This window comes from Ursus americanus, chromosome 35, assembly GCF_024610735.1.
Source record: "Ursus americanus isolate L20-20 chromosome 35, mUrsAme1.1.p, whole genome shotgun sequence".
In the NCBI taxonomy this organism is placed as follows: Eukaryota; Metazoa; Chordata; class Mammalia; order Carnivora; family Ursidae; genus Ursus; species Ursus americanus.
In genome coordinates this window covers 11,721,979-11,740,500 of record NC_142161.1, presented here as the reverse complement: position 1 = coordinate 11,740,500, position 18,522 = coordinate 11,721,979, and the positions used below count along the sequence as shown (strand labels likewise).

At 33.5% G+C, this 18,522-nt stretch overlaps 1 protein-coding gene across 4 annotated transcripts in view; it reads right to left on the bottom strand.

Annotated features, from left to right (window-relative positions):
* The window catches only part of NUBPL (NUBP iron-sulfur cluster assembly factor, mitochondrial), a 237,151-nt gene that overhangs the window by 144,557 nt on the left and 74,072 nt on the right, over positions 1-18,522 (bottom strand). For all 4 annotated transcript variants that reach the window (XR_015723103.1, XM_087859100.1, XM_045802595.2 and 1 more), the window contains exons 5-6: positions 6,650-6,689; positions 6,469-6,559 (exon numbers count right to left, since the gene is read on the bottom strand). Coding sequence is in view for 3 of the 4 variants with exons in the window: in XM_087859100.1 (XP_087715226.1) it covers positions 6,469-6,559; positions 6,650-6,689 (131 nt within the window). In the remaining variant the exon portion in view is untranslated. The remainder of the gene's footprint in view (positions 1-6,468; positions 6,560-6,649; positions 6,690-18,522) is intronic.

Genomic DNA, 18,522 nt, shown 5'->3' with positions numbered 1-18,522 from the left:
TACTAAAAAACAAGAAATGTTTAAAATGAATTATCTAAGTTTCTAACTTAAGAAGGTAGAAAAAAGAAGAGCTTGAAATTTTAAAAAGGAAGAAAATAGTAACAGTGGAAGACAATGACATAGGAAATAAATATAAAATAGAGAACATTTCAAAAGCCAAAATTTGATTCTCGGAAAAAGTTAATAAAATTGATAAACCCTAGCAAAAAAAATCAATAAAAGAGAAAAAAAAATTACCAATATTAGGAATAAAGAGGAAACAATGCATCTCATATACATTGCATCTCATATTCTATTTTAAAAGGTAGCAGGCTAAATAAATAATAAATAAAAAATAAAAGGCTGTAGGCAATATTATGAACAACCTTATGTATACTTTCCATAACTCAGGTGAAATAATTAACTCCTATAAAACACAATGAAACTGAAAGAAGATGAAATCAAAAGTCTCACTAGAATTAATCCTCAAAAACCTTCTCCTAACCGAGGAGAAAAAAACAAACACTCCAGCTCCAGATTTCCTTGACAAATTCCACCAAATACAAACATTACACTTAAGCTAATAATTTTACAGCAACACTTTCACAAAAGAGAAGAGGAAGAAAGTACTTCTAAACTCATTTTACAAGACCAAGATAGCCCCCTATAATACCAGAAAAAGACACTATAGGAAAAACAAATTAGAAACTATTGCTATTAATATTAATTAACATTAAACTATTAATATTAATATTCTTCATAAATATTGATCTAAACTTAATAAAATACTAGCAAATTTAATCTAGCAATATATTAGAAGTAATTACAATATTACTTGTTATAATTAAAATATTATGACCAAGAAGAATCTATCCCAGGAATGCAAGGTTGGTACAATACAGAAAATCAATGTAAATCATACCATCCATAAAATAAAAGAGAAAAACCACATCATCATTTCAATAAATGTGGAGGAAAAAGCATTTGAAAAAAATTCAATGCCCATCCACAATAAAAACTCTTAGCAAACAAAGAAACAGGGAGGAGAGAGGAGATCAGTGAAAACCTACTACTATCATTCTTGAAGATCACATACTTATTGTTACCCTACCCTACAAATCAGATAAGACAAGGACGTCTGCTCTCATCTTTTCTACTAAGTAGTGTAATAAGAAAACGAGAAAATGAAAGAAATAGATTGGAAAGGAAGCAGTGAAGCTGTTTTACTTAAAGACAACATAATCACATGCATATAAATTACCAAGAAGCTACTAAACGACTACTTAAAAACAGAAATTTAGCAAAGTCACATAACACAAGGTTAATATACAAAAATAGTGTATACTCTGTCCTAACAGCAAACAATTCGAAATACAAAATACAATTTCAAAGTCATCTCAGAATATAAAATATTTAGAATAAATCTAACAAAAGTACAAGACCGATACTCTAAAAACTATATATTATTCCAAGACATTAAAAAACATCTAAATAAATATAGAAACTTACCATGCTCATGGATTAGAAACCTCAATGTTGTCAGGATCTTGATTCACAAAATTTTGACCTATACATTCAATACCATTCATTATATATTCAGTATCATCCTAATGAAAATCCCAACATGGTTTTCTGCACAAATCGACAAGATGAATCTAAAATTTATACAGAAATGGAAAAGAACCTACTGTAACTAAAACAATCTTGAAAAAAAGAAGTTGGAAGACTCATACTTTCTGACTTTAAACCTCCTACACAGCTACAATTATCAGATAGTATGGTTCTACTCTAAGGCTTAAACAAGATAGATGGAACACAATACAGGATCCAGAGATAAACCCATACACATATATTCAATTGATATTCATCTAAGGTATCAAGTCAATTCAGTGGGAAAAGGAAGTCTTTTAAACAAATGGTGCTAGAACAACTAGATAAACTACTATGTGTTTTCCCACTCTACCAAACAATTAGTTTGATTCTGACACTAACTACCTGGATACAGCATCAGATCCCACAAGTTAATTAAGGGCTCGGTCCCACTAGACTACTCCCACTTCAGATACCAAACACAAGTTCAGGCTGTTACCTCTGCGTCTGGACTGACTAGCTATAAATCAGATGTTTCCATGACTCCCTCCTTCAGGTTTGATTAATGTGCTAGAGCAGATCACAGAACTCAGAGAAACATTTACAAAGGGAAAGGTCCAAGAAGGCCCTCAGCATAGAAGCTTCTATCCCCATGGAACTAGGTTTACACAACCCACCAGAATGTAGATACACTCACCAACCCAGAAGCTCATCAAGAGTTATCACAGAGCTTAATCTGCAGAGGTCAGTGGGTAGGGCTGAAAGTCCTAACCCTCTAAACAATTAGTCTTTCTGGTGATCCGCCCCATCCTGAGACTATCCAGGAACCCCCACCCTAAGTCACCTTACTAGCATGAAGTCAGGTGTGCTCAAAAAGGGGCTCCTCATGAGTTACAAAGGATATTCCTATCATCAGGAAATTCCAAGGGTCTTAGGAGCTTTGTACCAGGACCCAGGGACAAAGGACAAAGGACAAATATATTATAACACAACTATGAAAAAATATAAACCCTTAGCCCACTTCCCACACAAATTTTAAATCATGATGTGCAAGCCAAAGCTATAAAGCTTTGAGAAAAAATATATAAGAATATCTTTATAACCTTGGGGTAGATAGGCAAAGATTTCTTAGGACACAAAAAGCATTCACTATTCAAAAAAAAATTTTTTTTTGATAAATTGGATTTCATGAAAATTTAAAACACCAGTTAATCAAAAAGCAAGCCACAGACTGGGAAAAATATTCCCAATACATGTATCTGACAATGGACTCACAGCCAGAATATATTAAAACTCTTGCAACTCAATTACAAGAAGAAAAATGAGCCAATAAAAAAAATGAGTAAAAGACTTGAACAGACACTTCATAAAGGAAGATATAGTGATTTAATATGCACACGAAAAGGGGCTAAACATCATTGATCATCAGGGAAGCACAAACTAAAACAATAAGAAGATACCATTTTATACCCACTAGTGAAGAGACTGACAACACCAAATATGGACAAGATGTGAAGCAAATGAAACTCTTATGAACCTTGTACAAGAATTTATAGCAGCATTATTCAAAACTGGAGTTATCCAAAAACTGGAGTCTACCCAAATGTCTATCAACAGAAGAACAAACAGTATTTGATTATATTCATGTGATGGAATACTACTCAGCAATAAAAAGGATTCAACTACTGATACAGGCAACAACAGGATGATGCTCAAAAGCATTAGGCTAAGAGAAAGAAACCAGATACAAAAGGCTACACAGTCTGTAGGGTTCCATTTATATGAAGTATAAGAACAAAACAGAACTCATTTATGATACTAGAAATCACAACTGATGGCCTACGAGTGGGGGAGTGAACAGAAGGAAGCCCAAGGAAATGTTGTAGGGGGATGAAAATGTTCTCTATATTGACTGAGGGGTGGTTAAACAGGTATATACATTTATCAAAAATTACTGAAACGTACACGTAAGATCTCTGCATCCCATCGTACATATAACTTTAATTCTATAAAATATCATGAGAGAGAGGGGGGAAAAGACCTTAAACCAGACTTCCAGTTCAGACAGCAGACTGACCACAAGCATTTATTTTCTTCCCCCAGAAACAGCAACTGGGAAGAGACATCAAAGGAACTTCTGGAACACTAGTATTCCATTTATCGTGTCCTGAAAAATTATATAGGTCTTTTCACCTTGAGCTAATCCATCTATCTGTACACTAATGATTTGTACACTCTTCTAATATATATAATATTCAATTTTTTTCATCAATGAATCAGGTAACCTCCACAATCCACTGCTGTACAGAGCATTTATCCAGCTACTAAATTTTCACAAAGGGTGTTAAACTTACCAAAAACTGGTCTGCTTTCTAATGCAAAAGAAAAAAACGAAAACAAAATACTCCTTTTTTTTTTTTTTTTAAGATTTGATTTATTTATTCGACAGAGATAGAGACAGCCAGCGAGAGAGGGAACACAAACAGGGGGAGTGGGAGAGGAAGAAGCAGGCTCATAGCAGAGGAGCCTGATGTGGGGCTCGATCCCACAACGCCGGGATCACGCCCTGAGCCGAAGGCAGACGCTTAACTGCTGTGCCACCCAGGCGCCCCCAAAATACTCCTTAATTAACAGTTGACATGATCATTACAGGTCACAGTGTAGTCCAAAAATATCAGCTTTCAGCTCCAATTAAAATGCGCAAATGATAATAGCAACTTTTCAAAAGAATGTAAGGTAAATATGTAGTCTTAGGCCTTAGAGGCCTTAGAGGATACCTAGAGCACCCCAATAAAATAAGTTATGGAGCCATTTTCTCACCCCACCTTTCATCCTGATATTTTGTAGCATGTTTGTTAAAAATGTACTTTCAGAACTTATCAGAGTAAACTGACTTTTATATGATTTATGTGTCAGAGAGCCAAATCTCCAAATCTCCACTAGTTCCTCAGCCAGATTATCAAATTCCATAAATATTTTTTAAGCTTAGCATCTGATGAATGTTGAGAAGAACATGAATAATGTCAGATGACTGAAGTGATGGGAGTGTAGCTGAATTCAGAAATCAATATGTATAATGTCAGCAATTAACACAATTATTCTATATTCTCTGACAGTATTCAGCAGTAAATAAAAGAGGCTGGGTTATGGAGGGATAATGACTGAGCATATGGAATGGGATCCTACCCTTCCTCTCTTCCCCAATTCCTCATAGAATGAAAAAACAATATAGTATGGTTCCTTCAGACTTTTGATCTTTCACCTCTGGTTTCATAAAGTTTTCTTCATTTACAAAAGTAGTTACTAAATCTAAGTTTGAATTTCAGATGCAAATTTTCTGCAGCCTAATTAATTTGTGCTGTCAGGTTTACTCTCACTTCTCCCATGGGACACTCCCTTTGCCCCTCTCCTGAGGGTCTGTGCACACTGGGTCTCTCTCTTCCACATTCAGGGGTTCCTTTGCAGAGATGTTTTCATCACCTGTTGCAATCTGAGGTTTAAATGGAACTTAATACTCAAAAAGAATACTTAAAGGCAGGATCCTGCATCCCTCAGAGAGGAGCATCAACACTTAGCTAAATCTCTGTGTCTCTTATCACTGACTTGGGTCTCTAAGTCTCTGATCACTGTGGAAAGCAGAAGTATTTCCATCTTCTTGTGGCCATCCATAAGGCTTAGGAGAAAATCTGAATCATTTCCTGTTGAAAATTACAACACTAACAGAGGGGAAAAATGAGAACTTAAAATATTCTGATGACAAAATCAGAATTTTCCTTTTGGTGTTTCTAAATTTCTACTGACTCTAACTTTAAATATAAACTGAATAAAGACGGTTTTAGAATATCCTTTAAAAAAAGAAAAAAGAGGCTGGGTTAATCCACACAAATAAAGGATAAAGATCAGGTCACAAAGGAATTGGAAAAGAAGGAGTATTGTTGGGAGTATAACTGAAATAGCCAACTGTGGAATCTGAGTATGAAAAGGAGGAAATGCAGCTGAGAGACTTGACTGCACTAGAAAAGTAGGAGGATTCTGGGACCAGAGATCAAAGAGAACATTTATTAGAACTCAAGCAGCAGAAGGAAGACAAGATGTGACAATGAAAAAAAGAAGAGTTTCAGAGTTCAAGACACATTTCATCTACCAACTCTTGCAAACAGAAATGAATATAGAAATATCCATGATTAGAATTATCAACCTATGCCTGACCCAAAGTGAAATCTGAATACATAAGGGGTAATTGCTGTAAATGGTGGAGAAAATACAAATTACTTCTGGTATTTACCTAGAACATAATTAACTGTAAATTCACAGCTACTAGAAAAAAATTAAAATTATTTCTATAAATAACAGACAGCCCATCTGATATTTTTAGGTTATCCAATCAACTGTTCTCTTCCTTAAGGATAAATTTAAGTTGATTGGACAGATATTATATACATAAATATAGAGCCAGATATACTCAAAATAAAACAGAATTTCATTTTGTTCTAAAGCAATTTTAAAATGAGCATGATTTATGTAATTTTTTTTATATCCAAGAACTTCTACACTGCCCTTATAATTCAATATTGGCCATAATGAGATTAACCATAAATTTAAAGAAGGCAGATTCTTATAAGATAGATTTCTTCATCTCACTACAGACTCAACAAAGCAAAAGAACAATATAAAACAAGACATTAGGATTTCCAGTTTTCGTAAGCAATGGGGAAGATTAAATCACAGACCAGTGAAATTGGTCTTGGCACCACAGAACTCATTATATATTCAGTCTACTGCTGGATTCTTTTGCAAAACATCTCAAACCTGACTGCAAATTTTAACAACTCTCTAATCAGCAAATGCATTAACCACAGTGTGCCAATAATAAAATGATACTCAATGCAATTTTCTTACCCGCCTCAACAGTTTCTCAATAGCTGACATTACCATAAGGCCTCTCCAAACAACTGGTGCAGTCTCCTCAACCAGGAAGCCCATAGACATACTGCAATAGTAAACCAAAAATACAACTAATTTACATACATTAATCAATATTATTCTGAAAAGTAGCATAAAGTAAAAAAGATATACTTACCAAGCAATACCATAATTCAAAAGAGGCCTCATTAGGTTGCCTGAAATTTAAAAAACAAAAAACAAAAAAACCATCTGTTTTAGAATATATAAACATACTGACTTACTTTCTTATCAAAAAGTGTCAAATTAACCAAAAAAAAGTGTCAAATTAAAAATACAAATGGCTACTCATACTGCTGCTGTTTAACTTTCAAATGATTCACCTCAATCTCCAACAGTTTAAACATTATACCAAACATACAACCAATACTTCCAATAGATGCACATCTATAAATAGTTGGAATATAGTTTTAAGAAACAATCCGTCTAGGGGTGTCTGGGTGCCACAGTCGGTTAACCATCTGCCTTTGGCTCAAGTCATGATCTCAGGGTTCTGGGATCAAGCAGGGTTCCCTGTCAAGCAGGAAGCCTGCTTCTCCCTCTCCCTTTGCCACCTCTCCCCCAAACCCACTGCTCATACTCTCTCCCGCTATCTCCCTCTCTCTCAAATAAATAAAATCTTTAAAAAAAAGAAAGAAAGAAGAAACAATCCATCTATAATTTTTAAGTGTCTCTAAAAAATAGCCTCAATAAGTAATTTTATCCACCAATTTTATTCATATGCAGACACATAAATTACATACTTATGTTTATCTAGTATGCACATACATGACAAGTACACATACAAATACGCACACATGCATCTAATAAGTTCTCCATATTTCTTTCTCCCTTACTTGAAGAATTTGTAAAGCATAAAAATCCAAGAGTAGAAAAACTCTATTTTTTATCTCAACATAGTAAAAGCATTATATGAAAAAACCACAGCAAACATCATACTCAATGGAAAAAGACAAAGTTTTTCCTCTAAGATCAGGAACAAGACAAGGATGCCCACTTCTGCCACTTTTATTCAACATAATACCGAAAGAGCCAGAGCAATTAGACAAGAAAAAGAAACGAACAGCATTCAAATTGGAAAAGAAAAAATCAAGTTTTCTCTTCTCACAGATATGATCTTATATATAGAAAACATTTAAGATTCCACAAAAAACTATTAGAGCTAATAAATGAACTCAGCAAAGTAGCAGGATACAAAGTCAACACATAAAAATCCATTGCATTTCTATACACAAACGATAAATAATCTGAAAAGAAAACTACAAAAACATTCCCATTTATAACAGCATCAAAAAGAATCAAATACTTGGGAATTAATGTCACCAAGGAGGTGAAAGATTTGTACAATGCAAACCTTAAACATTGCTGAAAAAATCAGAGAAGACATAAGTAAAAGGAAACACATATCATGTTCACTGACTGGAAGACTTAATATTGTCAATACTGCCCAAAACAATCTACTGATGCAATGCAACCTTATCAAAATTCCAATGACATTGTTTGCAGAAATAAAAAAATCCATCCTAAAATTCATATGAAATCTGAAAGGATCCCAAATAGGCAAATCAATCTAGAAAAGAAGAACAAAGCTGGAGTATTCACACCTCCTGATTTCAAAATTTATTACAAAGCTACAGTAAACAAACCAGTGAGATACTGGCATAAAGACAGATAAACAGACCAATGGAATAGAATAGAGAGACTAGAAATAAAACCATCACATATACAGTCAAATGGTTTTTGATGGGGAGCCAAGATTATTTGATGGGGAAAGGACAATCTTTTCAACAACTGGTGCTGAGAAAACTGGATATCCATATGCAAAAGAATGAAGTTAGACAATTACATACATAAAAATTAAATCAAAATGGGCCAAAGACCTAAATGTAAGAGGTAAAACTATAAGACTCTTAGAAAAAAACATAGAGCATGTCATTGGATTTAGCAATGATTTCTTGGGTATAACATCAAAAGCACAGGCAACAAAAGTAATAGACAAATTGAAATTAATGACAAAAAATTTTTTATTTAAAGTTTTTTTAATTTACTTATTTGTCAGAATGAGAGAGAGAGAAAGCACAAGCAGGGGGAGTGGTAAGCAGAGGGAGAAGCAGTCTCCCTGGTGAGCAAGGAGCACGATGTGGGACTGGATCCCAGGACTCCGAGATCATGACCCAAGCCAAAGGCAGATGTTTAAATGACTGAGCCACCAGGGTATCCCTGGACTTGATGGAAATTTTTAAATGTTGTGCATCAAAGACAGTATCAGCAAGTGAAAAAGCAAGCCACAAAATGAGAAAAAAATCTATAAATCATATATCTTATCAGGAATTCATACCCAGAACATATTAAATCTTAAAACTCAACAACAAAAACAAAAAACGAAACCTAATTCAAAATCGGCAAAGGAAGTAAAGAGACATTTCTTCAAGGAAGATATACAAATGGCCAAAAAGCACATAGAAAAATGTTCAATATCACCGATCATTAGGGAAATGTGTATCAAAATTACAATAAGAAACCACCTCACACCTATTAGGACGGCTACCATCAAAAAAAAAAAAAAACCAAAAAACAAAAAACCCAACCCACAAACAAATAATAATAATACAGTATGTGTTACCTAAATTGAACTCAAATAAGATATATTTTTTTAAATAGTCAAGTTGTACTATAAAATGGTTCCTGAAAATCAATATCCTATAAACCTCTCCTATTCTTACTCCCCAGAGCCAATAACTCTCAACACAATTGATTTTTTTAACTTCTTATTTTGAATTAATCTTAGGCTTATAGAAAGTTGCAAAAACAGTACAGACTACTCATATACCCTTTACCTAGCTTTCCATAATGTTAACATCTTAAATAACCGAAGTACAATTACCACAACCAGGAAATTAACACTGATATAGTATGGTTAATTAATCTGTGAACCTTATTCAAAGTTTCACAGTTTTCAGTTATCTCACAAAATATTATAGGATATAGTTCTTTTTTCATTAACACAGGCACACTTTCATGTACTCATCCTTTCAATGTAATTATACCACCATTTTTATTAGATAATCATGTAAAGGTTACTAACAGCTGAGCAATGTAGCATACAATATGATTATTTTTTTCTTTGTTTCCCTGAATTGGTGGATTGGTGGTAGGGAGATCTTTGTGGTGCATTTATGTGTTTCCTTCATTTTCTATGTATTTCCTAGTAATTTGTTCCTAAACTATGTTCCAGTTGTATAAGTATCAAATACATTAATCAAAAGCACTAGGCATGCATGTTCATTATCTTGAACAAGACTCTGATGAACTCTTTATAGTGTCTTTAGAATAACAGAAGTCTTACTTTTTAAATAATTTTTATATATTTTTATATTTTATATTTTTAATTTGTTTTTATTTTTTTTTTATTTTTAAGTAATCTCTATACCCAATGTGGGGCTCAAATTTACAACCCCAAGATCAAGAGTCACATGCTCTACTGACTGAGCCAGCCAGGCACCCCTAGAAGTTCTTATTTTTTATGTAATCAAATAAATTAATTTTTCCTTTATGGTGTACCCTTTTTCTTGTTGAAGAAAGCCTTCCCTAATATATTGTCATTGAGATATTCTCTTATATTGTCTTCTAAACCCTTTATAGTTTTACAGTTCATATTTAAGTCCTTAAACCATTTGAAATTAATTTCTGTGTACCTTGTAAGGATCCATTTTCATTTCCATGTGGATAATAAATTGTCCTACCGTCAATAATCTGCAATGCCAGCTTTGTCATAAATCAGGTTTCCATATATGTGTAAGTGTGTTTCTGGGCTCTCTATTCACTCAGTTCCACAACAGAGTACATGTTATATACCTTTACAGTAAGTTCTGCTCGCTGGCAGAGTAAATCCTCTACCTGGTTCTCTCTCTTCAGGAGTGGCTTGCCTATTCGCAGCCTTTTGCTCATCTTTATAAACTGTATATTCAACTTGGTCACTTCCCACAAATGGAAGTTTGACTAAATTTGTGAGACTATTAGAAAAAATTGACATCTTTATAAAATTCTGTATTCCTATCCATGAACATCTTGTTTTTCCATTTATATACACTTTAAAATCTTTCAATAAAGTTTTACAATTTTTTTCCACATAAAATTCATACACTTTTGTTAGATTTGTCCTCAGGTGCCCTGTATTTCTTAAGCTATTTGTATCTTTTTTGAAATTGCATTTTCTAACTCATTATTGCTAGTATATAGAAATTTAATTTTCCCATATATTATTCTTATATCTAGCCACCCTGCTAAATTCCTTTATTCATTTAGATAATTTAAAGTTTTAAAAAAATTTTTATATTAAGAATGATATTTTCTACAAATAATGACAGTTTGCTTCTTTTATTCAATTCCTCATTCATTATTGTCACTATGTGTTTGGATATATTTGCAGATGAGGAGTACCTATATAATGTTAAATAAAATCTGTGATACGAAGACTCCTTGTCTCATTCCTAATTTTAAATGAAATACTTTTAACAGTTAACAGTGAATATGATTCTTGCTATGTATTTTTTATTAATCAGGTTAAATGAAATTCCCTTTCAGTCCTAGTTCAAGAAGAGTATTGATATAAATGGTTATTTGGATTTATAGAATGCCTTCCCAGCATCTTTCTGAATTATCATATACTTTTTCTCCTTTAACCTACTAAAATGGTAAGTTACATTAACAATTTTTTTTTCTAATGGTGAACCAAACTTGCTTCCCTGGATTAAACCCAATTTAATCACAACATAGTTATTTTATACAATGCTAAACGGCTTGCTAATATTGGCTTAAGATTTTTTACATACATTAATTAGGGAAACTGGCCTATAATTTTCCCTTTTCAGAAATTCTATCCTACTAAGGTTTTACTAGCTTCATAAACTAAACTGGGAAGTATTATATATTTTTCTATTCCATGAATGAATTTGTATATAAGATTGGAATTATTTCTTGAATACTGACCTATTTCCATGGTTAAGATTTTTAACTACTGATTCCATTTCTTAGTAGGTATGGAATAATCTAGATGTTCTATTCCTTCCTCAATCTGGTTTAGTGATATCCATTTTTCTAGAGATTCCCCAGCTCAACAAAATTTTCAGATGTATTAGCATAAAGTTGTCCAAACATCTTCTCATATTTGAAACCCATGGTTATACTTATTGGGTCCCTTTTTTTATTTCCAATATATTTATAGGTCTTCTCTCCCTTTACTTTTTAATTCTACCTTGCCAGGCATTGTCTAATTTATAAGTCTTCAAAAAACCAATTTTTGGTTCTCTTGGTTCTTTACTGTATCTTTGTTTTCAAGTTCATTAACTTCTGCTCTTAATCACTTCCTTCCTTCTACTTTCTTTGGGTTTACTGCATTGTTCTAACTTCTTAAGTTAAACAGCTCATTTATTTTCAGTCTTTCTTCTTTCATAAATATAAATACTGAAGACTATTTATCTCTAAATATTATTTTAGCTTTATCCCACAAGTTTTCATTTTCATTATTTCTCCTTTCAACCATGGGTTATTTAGAAATTGTTTTTAATTTCCAAATGTGTAGATGTTTTTAGTTATTTTGTTATAAACTTTCTAAATCAATTGTGTGGTAGTTAAAGAGTGTAGTCTGAATGATACCAATCTTTGAAATTCACTGACACTTGCTTCATGGCCTGTTCCATAATCAATTTTTGTAAATGTTCTAGGTGTGCTTGAAAAGAAAATTTTATTTATAGCCATTAGATCAGGCTTGTTTACAGGTAGTAATCCTTTACTTTCAGTAATACTTTTGCTTTAAAGTCTATTTTGTCTGATACTAACATAACTATACCTACTTTCATTTCATCTGTTTTATGTTTTTCCAAACCTTTAACTTTTAACCTATGTATATTTTTATGTTTTAGGTAATATCTCTTGTAAATAGCTTTAATCTATCTGGGTTTTGGTTTTACTTTTTTTCTCTTGACTTAACAATATTACACTTTAGCTGGTAAGTTGTGTAATATTTAAATTTATATTGCTGATATATTTGTACTCATATCTACCATTCTACTCTGTACTTTCTCTTTGCCTCACTTTTTTTTAGTAGTCTTATTTTTTTTAGATTCTTCCCCTCATTACATTTTTTCCTCTTTTAGAATAGAAATCATATAGTCTATTTCTACTCTTATAATGATTATCTAGTATTTTTTTAAAAACATATTTAAAGTGTAAAGTTAAGCAATACTTCTACTTCCTCTTTGATTTTTCAAATCCAATAACTGTCCCTCCCAAACCAACTCATAAGCCAGTTTTCCCGAATTTTAGTTCTCTTAGAAAATTCTCAGCCATTATCTCCTTAAATAGTGCCTCTGTTAGTTTTTCCATTATCTTCTTCTAGAACAATGATTAGACCTGTGTTGGACCTTCTGCTATCCTCCATGTCTCTCAAACTTTCATTTGTTTTCCAGTTCTTCTCTATGTACTATATTCTGAGTACCTTCTTTTCCTCTATATTCCAGTTAATTAATTTTCTCTTCAGTTGTGTCTAATCTTTAATCTGACCATTTTTTTTCCCACTCTACTTAGAGCCAAGGACAAATCCAACACATATTCCCAATAATCACTAATGTAGGGAAGATTTATTTCATTGGTCACTTAAGGATGGCATCCTTTGGGTGCCCAGCTCTTACATGGTGATTCTCCATTGAACTTTCTCCTGCCCTGGGTGCCAAACTTTGTCTCCATTCCTTCATAGAAAGTCTCATAAAATATAGTCCCTAAAACACCAAGAATCAGCAGATAATACCTGGTAAATATCAATTCCATTGCCCACTTACACCAACTGGGTTACATTTTGTTATTTCTGAGTTCTGAGAAATTCCCTTCCTTTCCTACTATCTCAGACATATACTGAAAAGCAGTTTTTGTTAATATTCCATGTAATATTTTAAGGTATTCTATTTCAGGAAGAGTTTTTCTGAATATCTAGTTTGCCATATTACCAGTACTAGAAGTGGAAAGCTACTGATTTTTAGTGATCTTATATCCCCTCTAGTATCTTCCAGAACTCTCACTATTTTTCAAATAGTTTTCTAATAATTTCCTTTAAATTTTCTAGGTGGACAACCATATTTTGCCTTTTCCTTTCCACTATTAATAACTCTTACTTCTTTCTCTTGTTTTAATGGATTGGCTAAAGCCTGCAATAGCAATGGCACTGCACTTGTTTTTAGTGTAACATAGAAAAGATTACACCAAAATAAAATAGGAGAATATGGATAACATTCACCTAATCCTCCATTTGAAATAGATGATCTAAGTAGTTTGAGTAGTTTGAGCCTGTTCAAAACATGGCTTTAAGTTCAAACTAAAATTGGAAATTTAATCTATGTGTTATGGACTGAATGCTATGTTCCCACGTATATGTTGAAATCCTAACCCCCAATGTGATGGTAGAGTGATTATTAGGTCATGAGGGCCGAACTCTTGTGAATGGGCTTAGTACCCTTATAAAAATACTCGATGGAGAGCTCCCTTGCCCTGTCTGCCATTAGAGGACAGAGTGAGAAGACAGCTGTCTATGAACCAGTAAGCAGGTCTTCACCAGATATCAAAGCTGCTAGCATCTTGATCTTGAACTTTCTAGCCTCCAAACGTGTGAGAAATAAATGTTTGTAGTTTAAGCCACCAGCCTTGGGGATTTTTGTTATAGAAGCCTGAACAAACTAAGACACTGGGACAGTCCAAAGCCTTTTCACAAAACTGGAAACTAAAACCAATTAGTTTATTTGCCCTAAAATTTTATTTTTAAAAAATGTGTACAGCGTTCCTACACATAAACTTAAACAAAGTACTAGTAGTTTAAAGTTTACATTGAAACTTTGGAATCCACTGTCCTGTAACAGTTTTTTGAAAAGACCGCCATTAGCTGAAGTTATCATGATACAGATCATTATTTCCTACTTCCTCCTATCTTCATGATAGATCATACATTGAAGCACAAAAGATTCTTACTCCAAGTCAAACCATTTCAATTACCATAATGCCATTCACAAAATGAATGGCAGTATGCCACATACTCCTCACTCTATTACAACAGTTCTATCATTGCTAACAGGTATGAATTTAATTAATGGATTTTATGTCACCAGTGGATTTCAAACAAGTTTAGGGACTACTTTTACATCATAAATTAATTGTCAAGCTAGAAAAGACATTGTGACCATGTCAAACTAAAGAGCTAGGTAAAAAGGAAATAAGCATAAGAAAGACTATTTTAAATCTTTCTATTAAAGTTGAAATTGTTAAATGTTCCAAGGATAACTCTCATCCAGAATCAGATTTTCTTTTTGTAGGGATCCCACTGTTCATGAATCACCTAAATAGTAGACATTCCCACTTAACTTGGTATTACCAATAAGCCTGAAAAATCTCTGTACCTTTTATTCTGTTCCCTGGTTCCAAAAATAAAAGAAGAGTTTTAAATACAGCTGAACAGCAAGGTTCAGGAATATATGTCTAAAAAAAATTACAAGTTGAAATCACATAATAGAGGCATTAAATCCATTTTTTTAAATGAGGACAGAGAATATACACCTTCATTTCACGAATTTTAAAGAATACTTAAAGTAGATAAAGAAAATAGTTTTATGAAAACAAGCTCTTATCCACATATTAATGACAAGACATTCAAAGGTACAAAAACCTTCAGAAAGTAGAAAAAGGACACCCAGTACAAGGTTTACAATTTCACTTTCTCACCATCTACCTTTCTATTCCTTCTTTTCTTTCTAAAACCAAGATCCTTCCTCATGAGAAATGAGATGCAAGAAAGAAGTTGCATCTTATTCTTTCAGGAGAACTCCAAGTGGCTGGGTTTGACTAAGTAGTTACACCAAGTTAGTACCCAGAAAAGGTTTAGAATACCCTATTTGTTTACTGGAAGAAAAGGATTTAGAGAGAAGATGAGTAAAGATAGGAAAATGGAATGGATCAAAACTCAAATGCCAATCTGGACAACCTAAAGGCAGTATAATAATACTGGATCTAAAAGTGGAAAGGAAGGGGATCTAGAACATTCAAGAAGGGAACAAGAAGACTATAGAGAAAATGCTTCAATGTTTTTCCAATTTTACACCTATCACTTTTAATATTAAAATTTCTTTTCTCAGGGCACCTGGGTGGCTCTGTCAGTTAAACAACTGGCTCTTGGTTTCAGCTAAGGTCATGATATCAGGATCCTGGGATTGAGCCCTGTGATGGGCTCCATGCTCAGTGGGGATTCTGCTTGAAGATTCTCTCCCTCTTCCTCTGCCCCTCCCTCATTCTCTCTCTCTAAAATAAATAAATAAATCTTTTTAAAATTTTTTCATTACAGATAAAGAAGATGGGGTATATATATATACACAATGGAATACTGCTCAGCCATCAAAAAAAAAAAAATGAAATCTTGCCATTTGCAACAGCATAGATGGAACTAAAGGGTACTATGCTAAGCGAAATAAGTCAGAGAAAGACAATTATCACATGATCTCACCGATATGTGGAATTTAAGAAAAAAAGAGGATCATAGGGAAAGAGAGGAAAAAACAAAATCAGAGAGGGAGACAAACTGTAAGAGACTCTTAATCATAGGAAACAAACTGAAGGTTGCTGGAGGGGACAGGGATGGGGGGGATGGGATAACTGAGTGATGGACATTAAAGAAGGCACATGATGTAGTGAGCACCGGGTATTATATAAGACTGATGAATCAATATCTCTGCCTCTGAAACCAATAATACATTATATATTAATTAATTGAATTTAAATTAAAAAATAAATTCCCCCAAAATAAAATAATAACATAAAATAAAATAAAATAAATTTCATTTATCTTTAGCATACATTCCCTTTTTGGAACCTTACTATCTCATCCCAGGCATCCACCCATCTCAAAACTGAAAGCCATCCAGGTATCCTTCTTAAAATCCAACCTCTTTCCCAAGAAAAGAAACTGTCCCTTTCTTTTCCAAATCGTCCCTTCCTTAATCAAAACTCATTTTCTCATGTGGTGGTTTCCATTAGGAAAAGAACCTAAAACAAGTAAACCACTTTGAGAGCTTAAGCTTTGTAGAAGATACAAGTATTTTTAATGGAACCTACTCAGTAAAATATAAATGGGAGGGGCACCCGGGTGGCTCAGTCAGTTAAGCCTTTGACTCTTGATTTCGGCTCAGGTCATGATCTCAGCGTTGTGAGACTGAGCCCCAAACGGGGTGTGGAGCCTGTTTAAGATTCCCTCTCCCTCTGTCCCCTGTCCCTGCCCACGTGCATATGCATGCTTTCTCTCTCTCTCTCTCAAAAAAAAAAAAAAAAAAAAAAAAAGACTATAAATGAGAGACTATATAAGGGATAGTTTAGAGCAGGGGTGATTATCTTAGACTCCTGTCTACTATGGGGGTAAAATTTTCTTCATTTAGCTAATCACTCAACAAATACTACTAACTAGAAGTATAGAGAATAAACTTGATATCCTATCTCTGAAAACTTGCTAATTTATATTGTAGAGTTTAACAGAAACAAATTAAAGGAAAGCTAGAAAAAAATAGGTGAAAATGGAACTTTAGGTAAAGATGGTAAATACATGATTTACATGCTCTAACTTCCACAAACCATATACCACCATTCCTGGCCTCTAGCTCACTTTATACCTGCCTTGGCATCATTAAGTGATCATTAACTAATCACTAACTGATCACATTCTTTCCTGCTGAAACCAGGTACGGACTCAGAATTTTTTCCATATTATGTTCCAGGTAACCAGTTGATACTTACTAAGATGAAAATAATGCATGATCTCTGAGTTAAAGGAATAGTCAGGCATCCGAGAAGGAAAAATTTAAAAGATGACAGACTGAACCACTTACATTCACTCTAGAAGAGTAACACAATAGGAGTTACATTTTATGTCATGCAGCACTGCATGCAGAAGATACTTTACAGATACTGTCTTTCACTGAATCCTTACAACAATCCTATGAGGCAAGTACTATTTCCATTTTACAGTTTAGAAGTCTATCCCCAGATTTCTCCCCGCTTATCTATATCCCTTTCTTCCCTGGCAGCCTCCAAATCAGCTCTCCATAATCATCTCCTCTTCTGATCTTCTCTAGGATCTAACTTACCAAATGTTATCCTGTATGATTGGTTATCTTTTTTATGGTTCTAACCTATCTCCCCAACCAAATACCATATTCCCCTCAGTTAGTATAACTTGTACTCAAAACTTATGTTTATATAATGACCAAAATAATTTTCTAAATAGCTAAACAGTCAAAAGTAAATGGATAATGAAGGAAACCCGCATACCCTATAATTGGTCCCTCAGGCATTTGTAGTGCAGTAAAATATTATTTATTATAAGAAATTAGCCACTTCTTAGCTGTGGCCTTGAACAAGTTGTTTTTATATGACATACAAACTCTTCAAATGTCCTACTTCATATGAAGTAGTTTAAGATCAGAAAGCTCAAGTAAGCTCCCCAAAGTTAAACAGCTAGCAGCAAAAGCAGGAAGGATTTGAGACTAGACCTGTTTCGTTTTAAGTTCCGTATTATTTCCACACACATATCCGAAGAAGCAAGGGGCTTAAGATCATGCAAATGCATATGGGATCAGAAGATAAAACACAGTTGGAAGGTTAGCTAATATAGATTTTCTTTCTATTACTTGATGACACCCAGACAAGTTCCATGAAATGATTTAACAGTGCTCTGATACACCAAGTTATTCCATAAGTAATGTGAAGTCTCTTTTAAGTCAATTCTTAGGATTACTAGCTATAGTATTTCAGTAGACTGTTTTGGTTACTTTGACATAACTTTTAACTAAATTTTTATAATCCCCAATCTTTCTGCTTATATGGTGACATTTCCAGCCTTCTTATCTAAGTTATATCTCAAATAAGACTGGTTTTCTTCTATTAGCCCTCCTGGCTTCTTAAAATCTCAAA